The sequence below is a fragment of the Miniopterus schreibersii genome (assembly GCF_964146895.1).
Source record: "Miniopterus schreibersii genome assembly, chromosome: 10".
NCBI classification, from domain to species: domain Eukaryota; kingdom Metazoa; phylum Chordata; class Mammalia; order Chiroptera; family Miniopteridae; genus Miniopterus; species Miniopterus schreibersii.
This window is the reverse complement of record NC_138110.1, coordinates 9,816,908-9,844,851: the sequence shown is the minus strand read 5'-3', so window position 1 is coordinate 9,844,851 and position 27,944 is coordinate 9,816,908. Positions and strand designations below refer to the sequence as shown.

General features: G+C 50.3%; 1 protein-coding gene across 1 annotated transcript; it reads left to right on the top strand.

Annotated features, from left to right (window-relative positions):
• Positions 1 to 14,130: 14,130 nt before the first annotated feature.
• Positions 14,131 to 27,667, top strand: LOC308562918 (protein Daple-like). Its single transcript, XM_081149440.1, has 7 exons — positions 14,131 to 14,239; positions 14,691 to 14,854; positions 17,831 to 17,974; positions 19,796 to 19,982; positions 21,462 to 21,631; positions 23,482 to 23,571; positions 27,452 to 27,667. The coding sequence occupies exons 1-7, from the start codon at positions 14,153 to 14,155 to the stop codon at positions 27,471 to 27,473; spliced, it is 864 nt and encodes a 287-aa protein (XP_081005566.1). The 5' UTR covers positions 14,131 to 14,152; the 3' UTR covers positions 27,474 to 27,667.
• Positions 27,668 to 27,944: the final 277 nt, after the last annotated feature.

Sequence of the window (27,944 nt, the reverse complement as noted above, 5' to 3'; positions counted from 1 at the left end):
TTTAGGTTTTTAGTGTTTATGGAAAATTCCAATGACACATGGCTAATCTGATTCCATTTAGTTCTCTGCCCTCCTTCCTGACTTCAGTCCCACTGAACACTTGATGTTTGCTACTTTGTCCTCTTGGCTGAGGGTTCTTGGGCAAATCACTTCACCTCTATAAGCCTCAGTTTTCTTATCTGAAATGGTTCATAACAATGCCTACTTCAAAGAGTTTTGAGATTCAAGTTTATGCCTGTAAATGCTTAGCCTAGGGCCTAGCACAATATCTTCAGTATAGAGAATGAACTAGTATGGGGGACAACTTGGTGGATCCCAAAGACATTACCCTGAGGGAGGGAAGCCAGTCTCAAATGGTTACATAAAGCAATGGCCCTCATGAGCCCTTCTGGAAGCCCCATCCTTCCAAGCCCTCTGGGGCAGGAGGGCGTGCTCCTGGAGCCTCTACTGCCTCTGGGTGACCAGGCCCCAGGCCCCAGCTGGTCCACACAGTCTTCTAAGCCTTCCCCTTCTCTAGTGCCCAAATTGATTTTGGTTTAGAAGGTTATTTTTTCCTCCTCAAACAATGCCAGCAGAGAGATGCACAGTCCATGCTCAAGAGATGCTCGTAGGACAGCACCACCTTGCATCTTAGAACTCAGCTTTAAAACTGCAGAAACACTCCCTAATTATAGCCACTTGAACTTTTTTTTTTTTTTTTTTTAAATGTGTCTTTATTGAGTTCAGAGAGAGGAAGGAAAAGGGAAAGAGAAACATCAATGATGAGAGTCATCATTGATTGGCTTCCTCCTGCAGCTCCTGACGGGATCGAGCCCGCAACCCGGGCATGTGCCCCCTGACAGGGAATCAAACCCAGATTGCCTGGATCCTAGGTCAATGCTCAACCGCTGAGCCACACCTGGGCAGGACTCAGCTTTCTTGTCTATGAAATTGCAGCGGTGAAGACTGAAGGAAGTGAACTGTGCCCAACTTGGGCCTAGGCCAAGGCTCAACTGCTGAGGCACGCCCAGCCAAGCTGAATTTGCTCTGTTTTTAAAATACACGTATTAGTTTCAGAGAGAGGCAGGGAGAGGGAGAGAGAGAAACATCAGTGATGAGAGAGTCACTGATCGGCTGCCTCCTGCACACCCCAACTGGGAATTGAACCCACAACCCAGGCATGTGCCCTGACCAGGAACCAAACCTCGACCTCCTAGGTCCTAGGCCAAACGCTCAACCGCTGAGCCACTCCTGGCTGGGCTGAACTTTTTGACTCATTCTGATACTCTTCCTCAGACAGTTCATCCCTAGCCTAGCATCAGCTTTTCCCTATTTTCCAATGTCAAGAGATCCAGGCATTAGGCTATGTTTAGCAGACAATCTTTCCTTCTGGGTAAGGCAGGAACTGTCAACTTAGACATCATCGGACAAACCTTGGTCACCACCTGCTATGTCTTTATTTTCACATGCGGATTCCAATCTATAAACAGAATGACAAGTTTTATAAGTTGAGTTTAAAGCAGATGGACCATTTGAAATCAAATGTAGCTTCATGCACAAAAGTCCCCCTCTCGAACATTTAAAAACCTGAATAATAACACTCTGTACCATTTAACTCTGCTCATGTATGTTCTGTTTTCCCAACTCAAAGAATGAAAATTAGGACTTGTTTGTTTTGGAAGAGCTGTAAGACAGAGTAAGAACTGGTGAAAGAAGTTAGGAAAACACCGGTGCCCTGCAGAGGTTTGAGCTCCATCAACACCGTCTGGGAGGAGCTGGGGCCTACAGTTCCGCCGCAGGCTATGTAGGTCTCCAGTGCCCCCTACAGTCTATCCTCGGTCACTGCGTCTCCCAGAAGGGGGCTCCACCACCGCCTGGCACGCCAGCCCACTCAGGAAACACAGCTAGAACTCTGGTAGGCATGTATGTGTCAGGGCTACACCTCTAATGAAGGATCCGTCAACCCACCTTCATTCAATAAGCCGTCATTCCACCGGGCCAGAGAATGAGTGTGCAACCCAGGTACCAGGAATCGCACTCAACCCCTGGGTCCACCGGCCAATGCCTTAACCACTGAGCAACACACTGGCCAGGGCTCCTTCAGAATTTTAAATTAATTTTTGGCAGATATAAAAATAAGCCCTTTTTAAAGCTCTATGAAGGAGAAACAGCTGTCTTTAAGAGAAAATCTTGTTTTCAAAACAGGTTGCTCGCCATCACTAGACATTCTATTAGCAGTGCCAAACCCAGACAAGGTGGAGAGGGAGGACAGGTTCCCTGTCCCCCTCCTTAGCATTTGGCCTGCCTTCCCCTCCAAGTTTTCTAGTGTTTTCCAGTCTTGCCTGGCTGGAAATAAAGTCATCCGTAGTAAAGCCTTAGACAGTTCCTGTTACTCCTCTTGGACCGTTTGCGCTCTTACAGAAAAGAATGGCTACAGGAAGCAGGAGTTGAACTCCGCACACAGGCAGAGAAGAAGGGCGGGCGGTGGACTCGTGAGCTGGCGGGTGGCGCTCGGGTAAGTGGAGGCCGCGAGCTTCAGGCCGGGAGGGCTTCACTTACCCAGGACTCAGACTGTACCTGATGGTCCGTCCTGGTGAGGAGAGGGTCTCTCAGGTGGGTTCTGCCACTACGTTGCTTTGCTGCACATAGCAGTTCATCTCAACCACTGACATGGAGCATGAACTTCCTTTCTGTCACTTATCATCCCAGCTTGAGATCAAATCCCTTTTTGTTTGTGTGTTTCAGGCTGAACGAGCATGTTCGTTTCGTGGCACTATTGAATATGTGGCACCAGATACGGTCAGAGGGGAGATTGGGGACATGACAGAGTGTGTTCTGTTTCTGACACTTCTTTATATACCTCTCTAAAATGTGTAAGAACTTAGGTGTGATAACCAAAGTATAACAACTCAGGCACAGCCTTCAGCAGAGTCCCCTTTCTTGTTTTTATGTTTCTCTCCTTTGCTTCGTATACGTGAACACACTGTGATATCTAGTGTTTGGGCGGGAAAAGATAATAGGAAGGTGAGGACATTCTAGATTTCCCTTTATTCAGGTTTTATTGGTGAGGATACTTTTTTGTTTTATAGAGTAACAGTCTTTGTTAAAGGAAACTTCAAAAGCAACTAATTCTTCAAACAATCATTTTTATGTAATTTCCAATATAAGAGTCTATATCTTGAGCAAAGCACCAGCTGCAACTCTATGGAAAACAAAAATCATGCATTTTCTGTAGCATGGGCCCTGCTCTTTTAGGACACAGCCGAGCCAGAGTACAATACAGTACAGAGGTGTCACTGAGGGCACCAAGTGTCCCGTGTTGCTGTCTGCATCATGAGGATGATTTTGGTCAGTGTGTATTGACATTACTGATTTTTGTTAGAAAAATACATGAGACATATAGTTGGCTGTTTCACCTACGGTTGATATTTGCTTTCTAAGAGATCCTGGAAAAGGGAATCTTTCTTATTTTCTTCCTTCCAATTTCTGCTTTTAACTTTGAGATGCTGGAGGCTTTCTTGATTGTCTCTTCAACAGACATAAACATTGTAACAATCCTCGGAGAAAAAGATAATCCAAGATAGTCTAAATTTGTTTTCCTACGCCCTCTAAAGAGCTCAGTTTTTCCTCCCCACTTCCCTTTGTATTTACAAAATGAAGGCCTTGAAGAGGCCTGAGTCACATATATATATATATACGCACATACATATGTATATGTATTTAACTATGTCTTTACTGAGAGGAAGGGAGAGGGGGAGAGAGAGAGGGGGAGAGAGAACTCATTGACCAGCTGCCTCCTGCATGCCCCCTACTGCCCTCTCCTGGGGATCTAGCCCACAACCTGGGCATGTGCCCTGACCGGGAATTGAACTGAGATCTCTTGGATCATAGGTCGCAGCTCCACACTGAGCCACGCCGGCTGGGCTAGGTCACATACTCTTATTTCCTGTATTAAAGGGTACAGACCTGTCCAGTTCTTTCCTAACACTTTTGCTTTATTAATAACTTTCTCCAAATAAGGGATTCTGACAATTTTTTGCTTCCCCTCTCCCTCATCCCCTTTCCAAACCCCTCATGCACAGCACAGATATTTTAAGTGTGGAGAATGTTTGCTGATGGCTTATCATATGTATAAAGCCTGTCCTTTGACTTTTCATGACTAAGAATCAGATTGTAGAGCTGTCAATTGGTTTCCAATCCAGCAGCAGAACATTCTGAGGGTCTCACTCACATGGCAGGAAAAGCGAACTAAACCAGTAATTCTTTTCTTTATACGAGCCTCGTATAAAGAAAATAATTGAATTGCTGGTTTAGTTCGCTTCAAGATATTCTTCGAAACTATTGGGAAATTTGGTAAGAATTGATAACTATTCAAATTGGAAAATTACCTTCTAAGACCTAATGGAACCAATTTTTTCCTAATCCTAACCCGGGGATATGCTTATTGAGTTTAGAAAGAGGGGAAGAGAGAGGGAAAGGGAGAGAAAGAATCATTGATGCGAGAGAGAAACATCCTTGGGTTGCCTCCCGGACATACCCTGACTGGGGATTGAACCCAAAGATAGGTGCTCTCACTGGGAATTGAACCCACAACCTTTGGGTGTAGGCAATGATGTTCCAGCCAACTGAGCCACACAGGCCAAGGCATGGCACCCGTTTTTAGGAAAGAAAACCTTATATTACTCCTAGAATTTGTGCACACTGAGGGCCAGAATACAGCTAAGTTACGGGGAGCCCATGGAGCACCGCGATGGCTCTGAGCTGCTCCCGTGAGACACACAGTGTGTAGCGCGCTGGTCCCCGCGCCTGCCTTGCACTCACTTCCTGTGGTTTCAGTCGGCCTGAGCCTGTTTCTATGTCATTGATACGTTTTCTCTGTAAAATAGGTCTAGGCTCATGGGTTTTGCATCATTTCTCTGAAACCTTGGCCCTGACATTTGGAAGCAGAGAGTTGAAGATGTTAGCATGGAGCCCGGCCGGCTGGCGTGGCTCAGCAGTGGAGCATCGACCTGTGTCCCAGGAGCTGCTGGTTCAATTCCTGGTCAGGGCACATGCCCGGGTTGCAGGCTCGATCCCCAGCAGGGGCCATGCAGGAGGCAGCCGATCAGGGACTCTGGTCATCGATGTTTCTCTCTCTCTCTCCCTCTCCTTTTCTCTCTGAAATCAACAAAGACATGTTGAGAAATAAATAAATAAAATAAAGTTTTAGCGTCCAGTTAATATCTCATTGGCATAAGCTCATATACTCAACCATTATTGAAATCTTGTTTTGCGTAATTATAAAAGAACTATCTTTCAGTAGATCAGGATTCCTTCAATTATATGTAATTTGCTCAGTTCTCAGTTTTGGTAACAGCATTCATAAATTTGTTTCCCAGTTAGTTCCCATTTTGTTTTCCATTATTTTAAATCTCAGCATGCTTTCCGCAAATGAAGGCCATTCGATTTATGAGATAGGTTCTATAAGAGGAACTGATTTAGGTGGTTATGAAAAAAGTAACACCTTTAGATGGGATTTTTTTTTTCTTTTTCATTTTTGTTCTTTGACCCTAAGTAATTTTATAAAATTTCTTGGAGCTGGGTAATTAATAAAAATGTTAATCGGTACTTTTCCCCCCAAGATTTCACTTACTTAAAAAATTTTTAATTTATTTTAAATGAAAAATTTTTTTTATCTGGCCAGCATGGCTCAGTGGTTGATCCAGGAGATCGAGATTCGATTCCCCATCAGGGCACATGCCAGGATTGCAGGCTGGATCCCCTGCAGGGGCTGTGCAGGCTCAATGACTCCCTCTCATCATCGATGTTTCTATCTCTCTCTCCCCCTCTCCTTTCCTCTGTCTGAAATCAATTAAAAATGGTTTTAAAAATTCATTTTTAATTAACCGAAGGAGAACCATTACTAGTTTAGAAAATAATTACAACACTTTTAGCTCATTGACTGACAAAGTGTTTAAATGCTGTTCTGAGGATACCTGTATATTTGTTCCCTAAATGTTTTTCTTGCATATGCTAATTTAATACTCCTTGGAGAGAAAGCTATGTACAAAATCTTTTTGTTAAAATATCTTCCAAATATGCAGCTTTATTTTGTTCCATTTTCTTTCCTATAAATTGCGTGTTAGTTAACATTCCAAAAAACTGTTTTGCAGGCAGTTGAATGGTGGAGTTTAGGTGTCCTGATGTATGAACTACTAACTGGAGCGTCCCCTTTCACAGTCAATGGGGAGCAGCAAGCCCAAGCTGAGATAATAGGCAAGACTTAGCAAAATAAAATGAATATACTCTTGCTTAAAGGAACTGATCGCATTTCTGTAATTCAGCTGATAGAAAAAATAATTTTTGAAAATGGGGATAGACAAGGTTAGGTTTAAGTGGCTATTTTCCATTTATAATCCTATAATGTAGATATATAACCTTTCTATTTCTTTGTATTTTATGTGCCCAGATAGATCTTAAGTTGCATGGGGAGAGAGCCCAATATTTTATGTACCCCACAGTGCTTAGCATGGGGCGTGAGCCCCCATGGCCCGGGCCGGGCAGCATTGAGTGCCAGGGCCAGTTGGAATGTGGGCGCAGAGGCTCATGGGATGCGGGCATGGGGACAGTGGCCATAGAAACAGTGGAAGGTGGGGCACAGAGCAGTTGGGCTCAGAGCCAGTCGGTGCAGAGCCAGTTGGTGCAGAGACGTCGGACGCAGAGACTCTGGTACAGAGACCTTGGGCCCAACACAGTGGGCGAAGCCTGAGGATGGATGATGCGAGCAGGGAGCTCCTGGAGCTCTTTCTTCACGGCCCCCTCATCGCGTGGGTGAGTAGCCAGGCTCCCTACTACGTTGGTGCTCCGGCCCTTCTCCCGCCTGCCTGTGGTCCCTACAGACCCGACTATTGCCCCTTGGGACCCCGGGAAGTCCCAGCACGCCGGGGTCTTAGCAGGTGTGGGGTCCAGACCAGGGCCTGGGGTCGGGAGGCGTTTCCAACTCAGGAGCGTGTGCCCCCTGCAGCGTCCCGGCCCTGGGCTGGGAGTGGGTGGGCCTGTTCCCATCAGGGTGCTGGGCTGCCATTCCAGGAGGAGACAAGGTCTGAGTGGTCACCCCAGCCCCTGAGGCTTGGCCACTCAGGTAAAAGATTCCCCAGAAAGTATCCTTGTGTAGTTTTTGAACTGAGACCAGGTGGTGAATGGTGGTGACGGGTGGGCCTTGGGGGACGTCTGAGTGGGAATGTATACAATCTGCGGTGGGCACAGTGATTTGTAATAGATCAGATGTGAGTAATTTGTTGAAAAGTTCCTTTTATTTTTCATTTCTTTCCTGTTCTGGGACACTGGGAAAAAGTGGGGAGAAAGTTTCCCTCCCGCTGTCTCGAATCTGTTGCCTGGAGTAGGGCAGGGAGAGGGGCCCTGAAGAAAGGTGGGCTTGGAGCCCACTGAAGCATGGGTGGGCGTTGGGTGACCCCTCAGCCCGCAGGCCGCGGTTGTCCTGACGAGCTTCAGAATGTGCGTGGGGTGACTTTTCCTGCCTTTCTGCATCCTGCTCCTTGCAGGTCAAAACCTTGGGACCCTTTGAAGGCAGCAACGATGACAACCTGAGGGTTTACATGAGTCTGGTCGATGGCATCTTTCTTAACCAGATCATGGTAGAAATGTAAGTTGTCTTCAAGTTTGTTTTAAGGTTGTAGAAAGGAGATCTGCAGTTGCTCTGGTCTCAGTATAAGGGCGTTTGCTACCCTTCGTTGGGGTGGGAAGAACTGCAGGACAGTGTGTTAGCAGCTTGATTGATGAAGGACATTAGAACTGTAGATGGTGCAATGAACTTCAAACTCAGCTACTTAATGTGGTTTAAGCAATGAAATTCGAAAAAAAATCACTTTTTGAGGATCAAGGAACTATAAGGGACAGTGTCTGCTTACAAAATGTGTCAGGGGTTGGTCGGGAGCATCTGTGAGTGACTAAGGTTTCCCCCTCGGTAAGGACGCCTGTGTTTCTGAGCCACACTCCTTACAGCCTCACACTAGCCTAGACTTGGAGAGGACTACATGCCACTGGAAGGGAGGTGTGGCCAATGTGGGGAGACACCATTTCCATTGACATGTTTCTTTCCCTAGCGATCCCAGGCCTGGATATAAACCCATCAACCAGCAGGTGAACAGTGATATTAACCTCCGGACTGAGAACTTAAGCATCCTGGTCACAAATATCAAGACCTTCTACCAGGTGAGGGCAGCTCTTGGTGTCCCAGGTGTTCTGTGCCCCTGACACTGTCTTCACTCAAACAGTTGCTCTTTGCCCCTAGCAATGCCTTCACTCAAACCTTTCCCCACGGGAATCCTGGAGGAAATGGTATTCACATTTAGGCATCTCCTTGCTGACACTTGGTGTGTTTTTGTCATTTTCACCTTTTTCTTTTTACCTTGTGAGAAGGTTCTGACATTCGAGGTCTTTACTTTTCCAGCAAATGTTCTTTGAGTGCTGTGGTGTGCAAAGCACTGGTGTCTGGTGCTTTGAGAGCCCCAGAGATGAGTCTTGGGTCGCCAATGTGGCCCCCAGCACCAGTCACACTGGGAGTGGCTGGAATTCGTGGGGAACCTGGAGGAAATTGTTGGCCACAGCTCAGCGAGTCTTTGTACAGCAGCAATTCAAGGGGTTGAAGGAGATATGGGAGCACACGAGGGTTATCTTGGTCCAGGGCGGTCATCGACGAGCCCCTAGCTTGTAGACAGGAGCAAACTGTGGGGTGTTCCATTAGCCCTGCTGTGTAATCATCCCCTTTTCCTTTATCAGTGCTTGCTGGCAGGATACTGAATGTAGAGTTTCAGCGAGCTATGCAATAGAGAGACTCCTGAGAAAATTTGGAAACCTGTTTTTAAAAGGTTTAGGTTGCTTTGTTAGAGAAGATTTCTATAACAACCAATTTCGTGAGGCCAGGAATGCTTATGGAACCTAACCCCTTCCTCGTCTTCCATAAAATTTAATTTGTATCTTCTGATTTGTAAGATCCAAGTCCCATCTGCTCAGGGAAGACGACCTGGCCTGAGGCCCTCGGGGAACGCAGCGGTGGGTGCGGGTGTGAGCTGCCACACTGCCAGGAGGGCTTGTCAGAGACACCCCGGCAAGGGGCTTGGCTGATGGCTGGTGGCTGGGCCCGCTGTCAAAGGCCCTTGGTCTGAGGGCCAGAAGGCAGCTGGTCTCCCACACCAGCTCTCCGATGGGTGCAGATTAGCTGTGACTTATCCCTCTCCCAGGGAAGGGGCTGCTGTACAGGAGAGAAGCCGCCTGATTCACATCGTGTCCCGGAGACCTGCTGAGCGCCAGCGTCCTGCATGATCGGTTATAGACACCCAGCAGCACCTCTTTCATTTTCATTCTGTATTTTCAATTGCACAAGCAGACCATAGCATAAAAATAAAGACATCTTTTACAAAGACACTCACAGCTGACCCTGCGGTCCTGGCATTAACACATCTTCTTTGACCCCAGGTCTCTGTCCATAAGCAGACATGATGCGTATTTGGTTCTGATCCAGGCAGAAGTGCAATTAGCTTGGACTTTTCACATGGTTTCTATCCTAAGTTTTCCTTCCTCGCACGTGGCTTGCTCATAGTGACCATGTAGTGGCCGCACGCTCATCCTGTCATTTTCTTAATGCCTCTTTATTTTTGTTTCCTGTTCTCAATGGTAACTTTTCCTCTTTGTTTCTGTAGGATGTTCTCAAGCAGCTCGTAGTCATGCGTTTGCCGAACGTCACGGTGATCGGCAAAGATCCGCTATCTGGTGAGTGAAAGCTGTGCACAGAATTCTCGCTTGCCTGAAATAATACACAAACGCACAAGTAGAAAACAGATGGGCTGTGTGCACCCAGGTAGGAAGCACTGAGTAGAGAAAGGATTTTTTTTTCTTACCTGATTTCCCCCCTACAACCAACCGGTGTCTCACCAGTGAGATTTTATAATCAGATGAGCCTAATTAAATATGTTGCTTTTTCAATTTAGGCCGAAGTATCGAGGAAGTCAGGAAACTGCTGGTGCTGATGCTGGGCTGCGCTGTGCAGGTAGGCCTTGGCCAAGAGGGGAGGAGGCCTGCCCTCAACCATCTCGTGTTGGGGTTTGTGGGGATTAGACTCCACCTTAGTGAGGCAGGAGGGAAGCTGCCTTAAGTGCAACGTGACACATCCCTGGCTTCCTGAGAGAAGGGACCACTCATTAGGTGGTAGCCACTGCTTGTCCCAGGGCACCTTTGGCAAGAAGCAGGTGGGGTTTCCTCAGCCCAAGGTGCCATTAGCAAATGGTCCCTGCTGTGGGGACACCTAGAACAAAGGTCAGAAACTGCACACAGCCCGGGGGCTGAATCTGACCCACCCTCTGTGTTTGAAAATGAGCTTTTCATCCACCTATGATCCAGGATATGGTGGTTGGATTCCCAGTCAAGGCCCATTCCCAGATTGCAGGCTCAATCCCCAGTGTAGGGTGTGCAGGAGGCAGGCATGAATGACTCTCTTCTTCAATATTTTGATCTCTCTCTCTCTCTCTTTCTCTCTCTCTCCCCCTCTCTCTGAAATCAATAAGGTATATATTTTTTAGAAAATTAAAAATAAAATACGCTTTCATGGGAACAGAGCCTCACTCCTTTGTGTGTGACCCATGGCTGCTCCCACATGACAGTGGCAGAGCTGAGACCAAATGGCCCACAGACTCTAAGATATTTTTACCATGTAGCCCTTTGAATATGTAGTTTGCCACACCTTGGCTTAAACCAGGTGTTCTTTATTCTTTTATTTCATTTTTTATGAGTTTTCATTGATTTCAGAGAGCGGAAGGAAGAGTGAGAGAGAAAAAAAAACATTGATGAGAGGGGAAACATTGATCAGCAGCCGCCTGCATGACCCCTACTGGGAATCAAGCCTATAACCCAGGCATGTGCCCTGACCAGGAGTTGAACCCAAGACCTCCTGGTGGCTGGGACAACAGTCAACCACTGAGCAACACCGTCTTGCTCAGGCACACTAGGTGTTGTTGATCTTTACTTGTTTAAGATGCGCCTGGAGAGCTTGTTTCAGGTGCAGATTTCTGTGTTTCACCTCCAGTGTCTTCTGCCTGATGGCTCCTCAGGTGATTCTGATGTAGGTGGTCAGAGCAAGTTCTAGAGAAACCCCAGTATAAGGGACCGTAGGGAAGACAAGGGACAAATTCTTGGTTAAAAAGGAGGAAGCCAGGGGCTGGGTGGACAGTTCGTTTGGAAACTATTCCTGTGGGTGGGAAGGGCCTAGGTTGCCTCAGTGGCAAATGCTTCCATTAACACGTGTTCCCCTCTGCAGTGCGAGAGGAGAGAGGAGTATATAAACCGGATCCAAGAGCTGGACATGGCCACCCAGGCCGGGATAGTGGCCAATATTAAGGAGGTAGGTGTGTGGCTGGCTTTGTGGGGCTCAGCCGTGGACCCCCACTCCTATTGCAACCAGGAGGCAGGCTCTCTCCACCAGGGAAAAGTTTAAAGACTACATCACCTATTGGTGATTTTACTAATTTTAGGGTTCAGACACCAGAGCAATATGGAAAGTGTTTGGAAAGGTAGTGTCTTGTAGGAGCTCCAACCCCAGCGTGCCACTCTGTTCTTTGCTAGTCTGCAAACAGCAGTCGGTGGAGCAGCGGGGAGAGATGTCGCCTTTATTACTTGCACTCGGCCAGGGTAGTCTAGGGCCTTATCTAGCAGAGGAGAGGGGACTGGGGAGGGACCCATGCTGTGAACGGCCTGCTTGCAGACCCAGGACAAACAGAGCCTGGTGAGGCTTGTTAGCCTTCAAGGACATGGGAAACCCTTGGGTATGTGGTGCCCTGCTCCTCGTGGCAGCTGGCCAGGCCGACACCTTTCCACTGCCTGGGAGGGGGATTGGGGTGTATCCTCACTTGCTTGACCCCACAGGTAGTCATTAGCGAGCTAAAATGAAATGGGGGTAAAAATGAAAACAATTTCTTTACAACACCTTCATCAAGTCTGCCATTGCCTAGTCTTCTTGCCTAATGTGGACTCAGACTACTTTTAAGTGCTCTCAGATGACTACGAAGTGGTTTGGGCTCAGAGTTTGATTTACAGACTGTATTCTGGCACATGTCACCCTGCTTCAGATGGTTGATGTTCGAGGAAGATTCTCTGTTTCTGTTGGTGACATGGCAGAGAAACAAGTTGGCACCACTTAGGAAGTGAGAAAGCACCAGGTCCCTGAAGGGCTGTCACTGCAGACTCAGCCCCTGGGGTTGGGTCCGGAGGGCTCTGTACTGAGGACAGCCCCTCTGACATTGACCTTGGCAGAGGTGGTAACGTCAGGGAAGTGGTTTCCCTAGAAACCGGGCCTGTGAGGGCAAGCCCCGACCTGAAAATTTATTTCCCTGACAGCCTTCCCCACCCTCCGTCCAGAAGAAGCCTTGTATGTTTTAAGTGTCTTAGGAGATGTGGTTCGGCCTTTAGTCTGATGGGACAGATTAGATAAAGGCATGAAAAGGACGGGAGCCGGAGCACATAGGAGCAGGTGTGTGACTGGCAGGGTCAGGTGAACAGAGCTCCCCACGCCGATGCCGGGGACAGGCTGTGTGATGGTTCCCCGGCCTCCAGGCACCACGGGGCTGGGTTCGGAGTCAGCCCCGGAGCAGGAGCTGGCTGCGGCTTGTTGCAGTCGAGGGGAAACTCAGCATTGTCAGAAACACACTCAGCCATTCCTGTAAGTGCGTGGCCACCTCTTGGCCTGAGAATCATTCTGCCTTTTGATTTTCCTTATGTGTCCCCATGTTTTGAAAATGTATGTATCTGGGGACTAGGTCCTTGCCACTCGCTGTCTGTCCTGCTCAACCAGCAGGATATTTAAAATGAGAGGGGGTGGAATGCAGCCAAAAGAATCCTGAGCGATGGTCAGATTCAGTGCTGGCTGCAGGGACTTGAGAATTAGTTGCGTGCTTCTCAGGCAGTCAGGTGCCCGGGATCCACAGAAGACCCACTGAGTGAGAATCCGGGAGGAGCAACATGAGCCTTTAATTTGAGCTGCTCGACTGAGTGATGTGCAGCTAGGGTTGTGTCCCGGGAACCCCTTTTCAGACATGAAGGGCGTTTCCCAGACACTGGTGTGGAGCAGGCCTAGAACCCAGCCCCTGAGTCCCAGATCCTGGCCTTTGGGGTGCCCCGTATCATTGCTGAGATTTCTCCTAATTCCCTGAGGTCCTCTGACTCCTGACTTTTCCTTTGTGAGGTGGGGAGAAGTAAGGAAGTGGGTGCCATTTGAGAAACTGGAAGGCCCCGTTTTCATGTGGGTTTTGTTGTTTTAAGTTATTCTCTACCTCCATTTACTCCCCTGGAATATTTAAGAACATTTTTGGTGCGTTTCCCTGAGTGTCTTCCCCTTTTGTGGCATGAGTCCTCCAATAGTCATCTTCCCAAACTGAGATGACAAGGACGTGAACGAGACCTTCTGCCTCTGGCTGCTCTGGGGGGTCAGGTTGAGAAGGAGAGGCTGGCAATCGGTGGAGAGGCGGCCCGGCAAGGCCGTGGCCGTGGGCCTGCGCTCCCAGCCGGCTGAAGGGGAAAACCAGGTGGTGCGAGTGGCCAGTGGGACTGAGATACAGGCTTACCTGAAAATTATTTTAGATCATGAAGTATTTCCCCGAAAAATAACATAAGATTGTTGTGTACCAACATTCTGACCTAAGTCTTTTAATATGGGGCCATGTTTGCCTTAGATTTTAAGTAATAAGATAGTATTCCTCTTGTACTCTCCCACACCCAAGGCTGACCTTCTTTGTGTGGTAAATGGATGGTGCTCCACTGAGAACATCTGAGGACTGTGGAGGGAACTACTGCATTGTAAGGAGCTTTCTGGTGTTAACATCAGTGTCCTCTTTGAGCTGGTGATGAAGGGAGAAGTGGTTTGTGAGGGTAGAGCCTGGGAAAGCACCTGTTCAGGAGCCCCGTGCCGGCCATAGGAAATTTGTGGATGAGAGCTGTTAATGTCAGTGACATGGGTCCGCTGTGGGAGAGTGCGCCTAGGCCCCGTGGCATGGCCATGGTGGGTGGGTGCTCTCAGGTTTCCCTGGAGCTGCTCCCTGTGCGGCCTCTGCAGCACCCTACCCGTGTGTGCCCTCAGGTGACCCATAGTCCGGAGAATGTGCTGGACTTGCAGAATTTCAGACTTCCAGACATGATCCCAGAGGAGTTAGCGGCCTTCTCCAGGAACATGCTGCTTCTCCTGAAGAGGCTGCTACGTGAGCGAGACCAATGCCAGGAGGTGTGTTTGCTGATGGCCAAGTGGCCTGTTGGGACAGGTTGAGGAGGGGCCTGGGCCTGGGGCCCAAGTGCTGGGTGGCTGTCTTCATCCTGACTCTCCCTCTGAATCCTGCAGACCACCCCGTCCTCCTCTCGGATGTGCCCCGGGTGTCAGGACATGGGATTTTCCCTGCACTGCACAGTCACCTCCAAGACACCTGTGTCAGGGTAGAAGTTCAGCTTGGGGACACTGCTCCATTCACACTCCCCTTTTTGTCTCACTAACTATATCCTTGGTTTTCACTAACATAGCACCATTCTCCTGGCTCCCTGCTGGTTTTACAGTCTTAGCTGACATCCTCTCTGTTACATTTTTCCATCTTTTGGTTCTTTTTCACCAAGTACTAGTGTGGGCACTGTGCTGGGCACAGGAGCCTGCTGATGAGACCCCCCTCTCTGCCCACCTGTCTCAGCAGCAGGAGCACCTCCAAGTGCAACAGCCGCCTAGTCCTTTCCAGGCCTCTAGCGCGGACTCAACATCCTGCCTGACCAGCAGCCTCTCCATGGAGGAGAAGCAGCACTTGGTCAAGGAGCTAGAGAACACCAAGGCCAGACTGTGCCTCGTGAGCCAAGAGCTGTGAGTCCTCCTGTGGCCCTTCTTTCTGTTCTTCTCCCACGTGTTACCAAGCCATTTCTAGCACATGTGGTTCATTGCCATGAGGTGCAGCAGACGGGAGAGCTCTGATTTGCACCCTGGAGTCCCTGGGCTCTGCTCTGAGCTTGATCCCTGTTTGTCCCTGGACTAGTCCACTCCCACCCTGGTCCACACTGGAGGGTTTCTTCTGGTGTTTTAGGGCTCCTATCAGTCCAGACACTATAGGCTTAGAGAGGCAGCCTGCTGTTCACCCTCAGGCCTGGTGTGAGGTTCAAGTGGCCACACACTGAGGGGTGTTCTTGGCTGGAGGGAGGATGTGTCTCACCCCGTCTGGTGAGCCTGTTCCTCTTTCCTGAAGCTGGTGATGTCACTTTGCCCATCATCTCGGGTGCCGCCCTCCTTCCCCTCCCCGCCAGTGTGCGTCACTGCCTACCTGACTCTGGAGTGGCACAGTGCCTCCTGGAGTCTCCTGACCTGTCCCGCACACTCAGAGGAAAACTGTGTCTGGTGGGTGTAGTCTGAGATCAGGCATTAAAAGTTGGGGATTCCAAGATGGCAGCAGGTTAAGTGGAAGCTACACTGACACTCCCCCAGGACCTAACTGGAATTCCAAGTAAAATATAGAGAAACCATCCTGAATAATCAACTGGAGACTAAGCTGGAGAGCACCCTCACAACCAAGGACCTAAAGCGGAGACCGCCTAGAGACTGGTAGAAAGTGTGGAGGCTGGAGAGAGCTTATTGGGCACCCAGAGGCAATAGCCGAAGGTCTGGAGGGATATCTCAGCTATGGGGGGCCCCAGTGAGAACTCTGGGGTCCAAACCCCAAGCAGGGTTCCCCAGCCCAGAGCACTAGTACTGAGAAAGGTGGCCACATAAAATCTGGCTGTGAAAAGCACCGGCATTTCTATGTGCCAGGGAGAGATGGCTGGAAATGCAAGCAGCCTCTTAAAAGGCCAATGCACAAAGTTTTGTGTCAGCTACACAACTTGAGCTCTGGCGGAGGGAGGGCAGAGGGGACTAGAGCTGTATGAGGAAAATCCACAGATGCTGGCTCTGGGGCTTGAGCTGGAGGGTGGCCATCTGAATTCCTGTGCTGAGTGCTTCCCCCATACTGCAGAGGCTGTCTTTCTCAGGTAGACCTGTACTACCCAGGCAGCTATTGCCTGGGGAGGAATAATTGCCCCATGGTATGGAATACTTCTCACCACACCCTGTGGTCTATAGCCTGAAACTCATTAAGAGACTAAGCATAACAATGACCCTGCAGTTAGAGGTGGACCTCTGGATGCTTTCAGCCTGCCCGATCTGCTTCTGGACCCAGGGTTTAGAAAAGCAGACCCTGTTGTGCATGTTGGTTTTTTCCAGGGGCACCCAGCCCCAGCAGAGGGATCTGCCACAGGTTGTGGATCATGTATAGCTCCAAACAGAGAGTACCCAAGGCCATTCACAAACAGAATCTGACATTGGCCTGCACCAGAGACCCTTCACAAAGAATGGGAGTCTTAGCAGATCTACCTAATACATAGACACAAAACCTAACAGGCAACCAAAATGGGGAGACAAACAAGCCCCTAGTGAAATAACAAGAGACTTCTCCAAAAGAAGAGCTAAAGGAAATGGAGATAAGCAATCTTATCAGATACAGAGTTCAGAATAATGGTTGTAAGGATTGCCCTAACAGCATGAGAAAAGATATGGAAACTAAGCAGGCAATTAAGACTGACATAGCAGAAATACTGAATACCTTGGGACCTAGCTGGTTTGACTCAGTGGTCAGAGCGTTGGCCTGAGGACTGAAGGGCCTCAGGTTTGACTCTGGCGAAGGTCACATACCTCAGAGCTGGATCTCTGGGCCTAGTCTGAGGATGAGTGAGAGTTGACCAATCAATGTGCCTCATATTGATGTCTGTCTGTCTGTCTGTGTGTCTCCCTCTCTCTCTCTCCCACTCCCTCTGAAAAGCAATCGAAATGATATCCTCGAGTGAGGATTTAAAAAAAAAAAGAATACATTGGAAGAGATAAACAGCAGAGTAGTGGAAGCTGAGGATCAGATCAGCCAATTAGAAAACAGGGTAGAAAAAAACAGTCAATCAGAGGTCCAGAGAGAAAAAACAAGAGGACAGTTTAAAGGAGCTGTGGGACATGAAGCATGACTGTATTCACATCCCAGAAGGTGAGGGGAAGTGAGCCAGGGATATAGAACCCGTTTGAGGAAATAATGCCAGAAAACTTGCCTAACCTGGTGAAGAAAAAGTCACACAAATTTGGGAGGCACAGAGTGCCAAGCAAGAAAAATGCAAAGAGGCCCAGGCCCAGACACATACTTAAAATGCCAAAAATTCAAGACAAAGAGAATCTTAAAGGCAGCAAGAGAAAAGCAATGTGTTACCTACCTACAAAGGGGCTCCCATGAGGCTGTCTGTTGATTTCTCATCAGACACTCTACAGGCCAGAAGGGAATGGCATGAAGTATTCATGAGAGTGAAAAGCAAGGATCTGCAACCAAGACTACTCTATCCAGCAAGGCTATCAATCAAAATAGATGGTGAAATAAAGGGCTTTCCAGACAGAAAAAAGGCTAAAAGAGTTTATCACCACCAAAGCACTATTGCAAGAAATATTAAAGGGACGGCTGTAATCAGAAGTAGAGTGTTTGGTAGAGTGGACTTCAGCTGTGTATGCTGTGGTGTTGTTTTAAAGGGCTGGAATGACAGGGAATTGAAGGGACTATGGAGACACATCGGATGGGGGAAGGAGGACTCGGCTCTGTGGCTGGAGGAGATCCCCCAGAGCTAGCCCAGTGTCTGTGCCAACTGCCATTCTCCGATTTCTCAGCTGTCCAGCCCACTCCCTGCCCATCGCCCTCCCCTTCAGCTCTCCATAGAGCAGCCCCCCAGAGGAGGCTTTGCAGTGTTCAGGGGTGTCCCTTCCTAGCAGGTGTCTTCCCTCCCACAGGCAGGAAGACAAGATGGCGCACAGGGAGGCAGTGGAGCAGCTCGAAAAGCTCCTGAACACCCAGCGGGAGGCTCTCCAAGAACAGCAGAGGTCCAACGCCATCCTCACCAATGAGAACCAGAAGCTGAGGGAAGAGCTGGACAGGTAACCGCCACCACCCCAATGCTGCGGCATCTGCCAGGATGTCATTCAGACCAACCTACTCAGCATCCACTGAGTGAAACTCAAGAGAGTCCCCTGGCAATGATGCATTCTTACAAACCTTGTCATGTTAACTGCAGGATGGGAATAGGGTAAAAGGACCGCAGCTGGTAGCTGGGATGGAAGGACTAGGGACACCTGGGATGGTGCACTGTCTGGGTTTGGATAGCCTCACCTCCCACACTGTCGATCGTGATGATGGCATGGGGTCCGGGCACCTTCATCCCCTAACACCAGTGGTGGAGGTAAGGTCAATTTTCATTCACGCATTCCCTGTTTGTGAATCATCTACTGGCTGAAATGTACTTGGAACCCCCATATGTGCACGTGTGGCCTTTTGTGGACTGTCCCTGAGTGTGGGATACTGACGTCATCTGATGTGCACTTTCGCATCTGCGGTCAGTGAGGCGTTTGACTCCTGCCTTGTTCCAGCTCTCCTGCTGTAAACGAGCGCCCTTCCTGTGGCCCAGTTGGTGCCATGGTTTTCTAGTTTTGTGCTCTTTGGTGGTGATTTCTCTGTTTGAAATGGCCCCCACGTGCTGTGCTGTGTGCTCCCTAGTGTTCCCATGTGCAGGGCTGCGCTGGGCCTCACGGGGAGTACACAAGTGGTAGATAAGGCGCCTTCTGGCAGGAGTCACGGTGCTGTTGCTGTGAGGATGTTACACAGGCATCTTTATGTCTTGATCAGTTGCCAAAATTGTGGCCTGAGACTCACAGGAACGTTGGCATCAGGTTCAGCGTACACCGATTCCGTCTTCCCTGTGACCATAGAACATACTGCGGACCATGGGAATTGACTGACTTCTTTAACACATGAGGAATCAGGCTCAAAGAGATTTAGACCCTTGTTGAAGCTCAGTGCTCCTACTGAGTGGCATAGTCAGGATTTGAGGCCAGGGCTTGTCTCAACCTAGAGGCGTGACCATAGGAAGCCTTCCTCCCCACAGCCTTGTTTTAGCAGGTCCTGGGGGGCTGCAAAGTCAGGTGCCTGTGGTGGCCCAGCAGGGGAAGGAGTGTCAGTAAAAGACCAGGCCCTGGTAAAGAACACACAGCATCTGGGAGGTGGTCCCAGGGCTGCGGGTCATCTTTTGTTGAGGCTTCTTTGTTCTGAGAAGCAATACATCTGAATGTTGATGTGAAACCTAAACATTTTAAAATGATGATATACTAATTAATTTTAGAAACACAACTGTGTGGGCCAAACTAGACATATCTGTGTTCTGAGTCCATGAGCCTCTGGCAATTGGAGCTTTCTGGTATAAATATTTCCCAGGAAACCCAATTAGGTAATTATGGTGATGATGATAATTTCAGTGGATTGATAAAATACCCAGAACCTCATATTTACCTCTGAAGTTGAAATTAGAAAGGGGCTTGGAATTGGGGAGAAGAGCTGGGCAAAGGCATAGAATTTTAGAGCAAAAATGTTCTGGTTTAATGATTTCTAAAAGCATTTTAATAGAAGAAGCCTTTTTTACAAGGAAGCAGGGAAGCAAAGCCATAAGTATAAAGGATGTTAACAGTGATGCTCTGTTGAGTCTTGTCCAAGGCTGCCTGTCCTGTCCCCCCAGCGCACAGTGGGGTCCATGGGGAGCCTCATAGAACCCAACAGGCACAGTTTGAGAACTACTGATTTTGTTCAGCCTTGACTTACACATGGGAAAGCTGATGCCCCGAGAGGCGGTGATTTTGCTAAGGTTGCAGAGCCGGGACAGAGCCTGGGAGTGTTCCTGAGCCCTTGGCCCTGTGTCTGTCCACCCCTAGAGTGAGCATCCTGCACCGGCAGGTGAAGGGGCAGCAGGAGGAGCTGCAAGCCCGCAGCACGGAGCTGGGAAGCGCCCTTGTCAAGATGCAGGTGGAGGCGGACCACTGGCAGGCCCGGTTCTGCCAGCTGGAGGAGGAGCACCAGGCAGCCAGCGCCTCTCTGGCCCAGCTGCGCAAACAGTGCGAGGTGAGGCCTGGGGGCCCAGGACAGCGGGCGGTGCTCCCTGGGCTGAGAGCCTTGGGCTGGGCCGGGTCCAAATGGGTCCTCGTTGGCGTCCTTGCTCAGAGACTGTATGTGAATGTCACCCAGAGGCCGAGGGGAAGCCAGAGGCATTTGAAGGGGACGAACACCCTGACTGTCAGGGATGTGTCAGGAAGCACCTTTCGTCTGACCTCGGCTTTTGCAGGGTGGGCGGTGCGTGGAAACAGCCGAGTCCTGTTCATGTCCCTCCTGCTGCTGTGCACTCTGCCCTGTGCTCCCCGGGGTCCTCTCACTCAGTTCTCACGATGACCTTGTGAGCGGGGCTCCTGTCCTTGTCCTTCTTAAGTGGTGCCTTGGGACCCAGTTTGATTGAAGCCGGAGCTTTTGACTGTCCTGCTGCACCAACCGCGATGATATTCTAGAGCAGGACTTGGTCCACCTCAGCCCCAAGTTCAGATCCAACCCCCACTCACTGCCTCTTTTTGTATGTCTGTGAACCAATAATACCTTTTACAGTTTTGAAAGGTTGGGGAAATCACGAGAAGAAGAATATTTGGTGGCAAGTGAAATAGGAACCTTAGATGTCTGTGTCCACAAGTAAACTTGTTTTTTTGTCTCTTTTTTAACACAGCCACACCCATGCATGTCCATTTTATCTCTGGCTACTTGCCTGCTGTAATAACAGAGTTGAATAGTTGCCACAGAGACCACCATCCTGCTGGAAAGCCTAAAACAGTCACCATCTCACCCTTGACAGAAAAAGTGGCAACCCTCATGTAAAGCAGAGGTGTCCAATAGGAATATAATGCAGGCCGCCCCACGTAATACAAAATTTTCTAGTAGCCACATTAAAACAGTAAAAGGAAAGAGGTGGGATTAATTTTAATGATAGATTTTATGAGTTATTTGAAAAAAAATATTTTTATTGATTCTTTTGACAGGGAGAATAAAAGGGAGAGGGAGAGACAGAGACATCCCTGATGATGGAGAAACTTGGGCCGGCTGCCTCCTGCAGGCTCCCTACTGGGGATCCAGCCCGCATCTTGGGCACATGTCCTTAGCAGGAATGGAGCTAGTGACGTCCTGGTTCATGGGTCGATGCTCAGCCACAGAGCCACACCAGGAAGCAGGCTAATTAATGAGATATATCATATTTTTTAAAATGGTTATTAATTCCTCGGAATCTGTTGTCTATTTTGTACCTATGGCCCGACTGAGCTCAGACTGGCTAGTTATCAGTGCCCAGTGGGCACATGTGGCCAGTGGCTGCCCGATCGGACGGAGCAGTGGCAGAAGGCTTGGCCGTCCCCATGACATTGGCAGTATTGGTCACTCCGACTGGTCTAGATAATAACGCAGTGGCCATCTGTGTGCCCGTCGCTTTTTTCTTCCTTTGGAATTAGATTCGAAGCAGTGGAATCGCAGGGCTTGGGGTGGTTGAGACCTTGTCCATCTGTGTTCTAGGTGCTGTCTCGACTCAAGGGCAACATGGAGGAAGCCAATTACCACCTTGCGGGCCGGGTTGAGATGTTGGAGCGGATCCAGAATTTGGACCATGACCAGCTGATGCTTCTAGAGCAGAACTTGTGTTACCAAGATCAGTGCTGGAACGTCAAGGAGCAGGAGGATTCCCTGTAAGGGGTGTGGGATGGCTGACGCCTGTCCACAAAGGGTCCTGGCTTCCAGCTGCAGCCTAGAGCCCAACATTCCGGGGAGAGAAGCCCTGGGGAACATTCGTGTCCCCAGGGTGAGGGGACAGGCCACCTTACCAGCATGTCCTCTCATTTTCCCTGGGGTGGTTCTAGATTTCTGCAAGCAGGGTGGTTGGCCTTTGTTTGCTTTTCAAAGACAGTGCCCACTGCCAGACACTTCTTGATCTGCCTTTGGAATGAACTTCACTGAAAAAAATATGATAGTGGTAAAGAGAAGTCCTCAGGGAAAGAATTCAGGTCAAAGGCTGAGCTTGTTTGTCTTGGAGAGTGGGTTGTTGTGCGCGTGGTTGCCCTCCCTCTGCCAATATCTACAGGGTCCGGACTTCGGCGGAGGCCCCGCGAGGTGCAGAGCACCAGTTCCCTGGTCAGCAGGAACTAGTAGGGGAGATGGGATGTGAGCGGAGCTACATGCATAGCACACGGATGTTGAGGGGCTCCCTGGAGGCATAGATGGAGGCATGGGGCTGGGAGTTGGGTTCTGCTGCTGGCATAGGACGAGGGGGCACATGCAGACAGGAAAGCACCCTAGCATAAGGCCAAGCAGCACGGCTGTGGGGGCAGAATCACAAAGTCTAGAATCAAAGATGTTGAGCTGACGGGACTGGGAATAGAGCAGGGGCGGTGGTTGGGGCCTTACTGGTTGGCAAGCTAGCACTTTGCCTGGGTCCCCACTTCACGGTGAACTCCCGCAAAAGCCCTCTGTTTAGGTGGGACCTTGGCAGTTTCATGGCCAAGGAGCCTGAGCAGCTGCCTGGATCCAGAGGACTCATTGCCAAGCAAGGAAACCAGGGATCAAGCTGTCAAGGCCACACCCACTGTGAGAGGCAGCGACAGGACAGGAGCCAGCGGGCCCCCTGGGCAGCATTGTATGGAGAGCACCCAGCACAGCCCCAGGGGCCAGGAGAGAACAGAAGCAGGCCCCTGTCACAGGAAGGCCAGGCGCCCTTTCCTCATGGTCGGGGTGCCCTCTAGAGGCCGAGGTTCAAGAGTTTCTCTGTGGTCCTTTTTGTGGTTTTCAAAATGTGAACTGATTTCCAACAATTAGAAATTAAGAGATTTTGCTTCACAACCTGGGTTTCTGGGTCCTTTGGGAAAACAATCAGAAGTTCCGCCCCCTCTCCAGCAGCCCCCCGTGTGCAGGGCCCGGTGCGGTTCCCCGCGGCACCATGCGCTCAGCAGCCCCAGGCCCGGCCACTCCCTCTGGTCCTTCCAGGCCAGCTTTGCTCCTGATTTTCTCTGTCTGGGCCCTGAAAGGCTTAGAGTTTGCTTCCCTGCACGTGTTATCAAAAACCAACATTGGAATGGGTGGATGTCAGAGGTCTGACTTTGCTCAGGTGACTTTGAAACCTTGATGCCCATCTAACTCGCTGAAGGCAGATGTCTCCTCAGCACTGGGGGTCTTGTTAGTTTGCCCCCCAGGAGCCAGCCTAGCCCTGTGTCTGACCCCGAGAGCCTCGCGTCCTGAATTGGCCTGGCCGGAAATTCCTTGGGGTTTCTGGGCTTGAGTTTCAGATGGACCAGAGTTTGCTCTCCTGAGATGATGTACAGCCTGGTCCTAGGTGCTTCAGCAGGTCTCCTTGAGGTGTTAGTGTTCCCGGACCCATATCCAGTGCTTGTGTTCACACATTCCCACCTGAGCGACCACGATGTTCGTGAGCACCGTGATGTCTGAATCCCAGAAAACCACCGGCCCTTCTGGGCTGGGCTGAAGGGACGAGTTACATGTTACATTTAAAAAACGAGTTTGTTTTTCCTTTCTCCTCTGTTTTTAGAGACGACTTAAGTGACTTTCAGAGTGAAAATGACAACCTGGAAGAAAAATCCAAAGCTCCGCTCAAGCGCTCTCATCCTGCTCCAAAGAAGTGAGTTGACTTAAGCTTCAGTGACTGAAAGAGAACAGAGAGCTTGTTCTTTCAGGAGGAGGGAAGGCTGTAGCCACCTGGAGCAGGGGCCCGTTGGTGGGCCTGTGTCTTCCACTGTTGAGCAGGTCATCTGTGTGCAGGTCCCTCCCAGTACGGACAGAATTTAGAGTTTCTTTCAGTCCTGCCCTCTGGACTCAGGGTTATCCAATGAGGGATGGCAAATGACAGCTGGCCATGAGCCTGTGTAAGGGCACAGAGAGTCTGGTTTTAGAGCCATTAAAGCAGGAGGGTCAGGTTTTGCCTGACATTTTCAGGACATAGGAAGCCATGCTTCTGTCTTGGGAAGGAAGCTTGGATCAGACACCTAGACCAGCACCCATGGTCTTCAAACACAGGCGAAATTCCTCTGGAGTCACTGGACCCCAAGGCACTTGCAGAACCACTTCCCTTCTCCATAGAGCAGCAGCTGCAGTTGTGGGCTGGCTAAGTCCCCTTCAGCAGGGCTTCCCCTAGTCCCGGGCCTGAGCCCCAGGAGCTGGCCCTTCAGGCTGTCCTGCCCCAGCCCAGCCTTGAAGTCACATCCCCATGAATCCTGCAAGGCTTCTCTATTCAAATCACAGAACCACAACATTTCAGAAGCTCCCTCTGACCCTTCTGTTGAGAGGAATTGAGTCACCCATGAGGAACTGGAGTGATTTGTGTGAGCACAGTGCTGTTTCAGGGCAGAGGCAAGATTAGAACCCAGATGGGGTTCTTCTGTTAGGTTAGAATGCCTCCATTTCTGCTCGGATACCACACATACTACTTACCATTTCAATTCACTGTTTTTATGCATTTTATTTATTTTTTTAATGCTCACCTGAGGATATTTGTCGCATTGAGATTTACAGAAAGTAGATGGAAAGGAAGAAGGCAGGGGTGTGTGTGTGAGAGACAGAGAGAGAGAGAGAGAGAGGGAGAGATGGATATGAGAGAGACACATTGGTTGGTTGCTTCCGGCATGTGCCCTAACTGGGGCTGGGGATTAAACCTGCAACAGAGGTTCGATTCCCTTGACTGGGAATCGAACCTGCAACCCTGCTGCTCAGGCTGACACTCTAAGCACGGAGCCACAGTGACCAGGCCTCACTGTTTTTCATTCAAACGACCCACTCTGCCCTGCCCTCTTCCCCTCACCCAGATTCCCCAGTGCCGGGAATGGCAGAGTATCCCAGCCTATTTCACTTATTATTGACTCTAGCAGAAAATGAGAAGGTCCCTGGCTTTTCCTGAAAGTGGCATTTTCATCTGAACTTTCTAGGAAACATAGGTTAGGTTCGCGCAGCACCGCTTCCTGTGCTCGGCAGACAGTCACGGGCTGAGGGCGGTATTTGAAGTTCTGTTTCCCCGAAGGCTAGTGTGGGCTTCTGCCCAGACCGACACTTCTACCATCCCCGAGTCTGTGCACGTTAACTGCAAATTCTGTTTTACCTCCTGAACCCCAGATCCAGTGATTGTGGTGATGGCAAAAAGAAGCCGAATTCTGATCCCCAAGTTAATGGCCAACTTCACAGGCAAGTGATGGAAATCCCAGGTCACGGTAGGGCACCCGAAACCTGCTGGAGGGGGCAGTGAGTGTAACTGTGCCCTAAAAATCTCCTTCAAACTAGGAAAAAACGCTGGATTGGACCCAAATGGATCCTCAACCTTTTTAAAACAAATAAAAGGGGATCGAGAAAAGGAGAGGTATCGATTGTAGGTGCCTGTCCACTGGATCCCCGGGAGCCCATCCCATCCTGCTCCCACTCGTGAAAGACCAGTACGCCCACAGCAGGCTCCCAGAAAAGGTAGGAGGGCGACTGGCTGCAGGTGGGTAGTAAAGGGTGGGATTTCCGGTCTCCTTCCTGGGAAGGTAGAACCAGCCAGAAGGAGTGTTGGATGTGCACACGAGTGTGTAGGAGCCTGAGGGGGCATGCTCCGTGCACACACCTCCGCCTCCTTAGGTATGTTACCAATCAAGTAGAAAATGCAAACCCAGGCAGTGTTGTGGTAGTTTTGTCCCAGAACAATGTAGTCACTTAAGCATGAGAAGCCTCGCAGATCGTGTCTGTGGTGAGAGGGACGCAAATCTCCAGAGCTGATGTCCACACAGCCAGCACGGAGAAGCACCATAGCCTATGTTTGGGTTTCCTTGTAGCTGTCAGGCCTAGAAGAAGCCATTTCTATAGGGAGATCCCGGTGCATTAAATACCTAATGGACATACGCAGGGTCTTCAGCAAGGCTGTGAGCAAGGCCGTGGGTGGCTCTAACCTGTACGTCACTGTGGAAAGCAGGTCCTGTTTCTGTGCCTTCAGAAAAACCAAGTATTTGTGGCTCACCCCACATGCCCTTGCCAACTGGTGTTTTCCAGCTGCTGCTGTTTGTGGCCCGCGCCAGCACTTGGCACCTGGGTGCCCTGTGGACCCGGTGAATCCGGAGCAGACGGCTTGGCGGGGCGGGAAGCAGAGCATCTCCGGGTGTGTCCCCGGTTCTCAGTGCAGCTCAGCTGCTCAGCAGCTGTGAGCAGGGACCACGAAAACACGTCCCTGTCCCACAGTTGTTAGTGTGCAGCGGGATGGACACTGATGATCCCGGGAACAGGGACCGGATACTGTATGTGCTAGAGGAATGGGCCAGGAGGGGAGGTCTGCAGGCCTGGAAGGGGCAGCCTGCCCTCGGCCAGGGCAGTGTCCCCTCCCTGTAGCCGCTCTCACCCTCAGACCCGAGGGCTGTGGTGGACACTCGCATGCAGGTACACGGCAGCCGGGAGGGTGTTTCCCCCACACTTGTCACTGAGAAGGTTGATTTTTTTTGCCTTTGGGGATGACTGTGTGTCTAGTTGTGGGTCCAGATGTCGGAATCCTGGGTCAGGCATTGTTGGCAGGTGTAGGTGTGTGTCGGGCTGCTGAGCTGTCCCGCAGACTGACGGTCCCTCAAATGTCTAGCTGCCTGGGGTCTGACTCCATGTGTGGGTGACCCCTGCCTCCTCTGCATGCACTCCTTCCTCTCCTCATGGTGTCCATCCGCCTCAGGGGACACCTCCACTAGGCTCCTCCAGGCTGTGAGGTACTGGCAGAGGGCTGCAGGTTCCAGAGCAGGGTCAGACTTCGGTCTGGGGGCCTAGGCCTGCTGCCAGCATGGTGGGAAAGGACAGTGGTTCCCTGGACAGGGGAAGGCCGGCCCAGCACAGCTGCTGTGCCAGGGCAGTGGCTTAAAGGGAACAATGGTGGGGTGGCTGTCCCCTGCACAGTCTTGAGTTACCCTTGGTGGCCCACCTCGTTGTTCCTACATCCCCCTTGTCAGATCAAAAGAAAGGTGTAGGTGTCAGTGAGGGTTTCGAGTGAGGTCAGTCTGGCATATAGGAACTGCTGGCGTCATTTTTGTTTCTTGTGGCCTAAGACGAAGCCTTCACCAGGTGTCTGAGCTGGTGGCCTGGGAAGGAAGAGAGGACAATGTGCCCAGCCGGTCTCTGCCTCCCACTGAGCTTGGTGAGAATGAGGACAGATGGAAACCTTTGGCTGTGCCCAGGCTCCCAGCCCCGACCCTCCCATCCAGTGGATGTGTTTTTGGAAACGGCATCTCCCTCTGGGTCTGTTTTCCTGCTGGTGAAGTTAGGGAGCTGCCTGAGTGACGGACGCCTGGCTTTTCTCCCTGACCCATGTGGGGCCTCGGCCTCACCATCTCAACCATGGGCCGGGTGTGTCATGGGGCCCAGCTAGGCTGTGAAAGGCCCAACAGGAGCAGGAAACTTCAGTCCTGGCCAAGTGGCCTGCACAGGGGACGTCTTGACCGGGAGAGGGCTCTCTGAGGACCATCGTGGCCCTCACCCTCGCCTCTCCCTTCTTCCTCTCTTCTCTGTAGGATATTCCACCTACCAGGATGACCTGCTGAATTACCTGTTGAGGAAAGGCAATGATGCCCGAACCATCAGATCTTAGCCAGGACCCCCTACCAGAAAAGAAGGGACCAGGATACCCACCAGCTCTGCGGCCCCACCATGAAGATGGCTGTCAGCACCTCCGAGGGGAAGCTGCTGAAGCCAGGGCCTGTGTGAAGCCCAGCTTGAGACCTGCTGAGGCGAGGCCCCACCCAGCACCCCCTGAGGCAGACCCAGCCTCCTGGGCAGACCCCAGCAAGTGTACATAGTGTGTTGAGGGGAGTGTGTCTGAGATGAGGTACACGCCTGATTTGGGAGTGGGTGTAGGTCCCCAGTGTCCCCATCGTGGGTGAGATGTTGACATGCTTTATGAATAACTCCTTGTAATAGTAACCGCATTTCCTTTAATCTATTACATAGGTTTGTACACACTCGTGAAATGCATGTATTTTGAGGGTGATCTACAGGGTGTCTCCC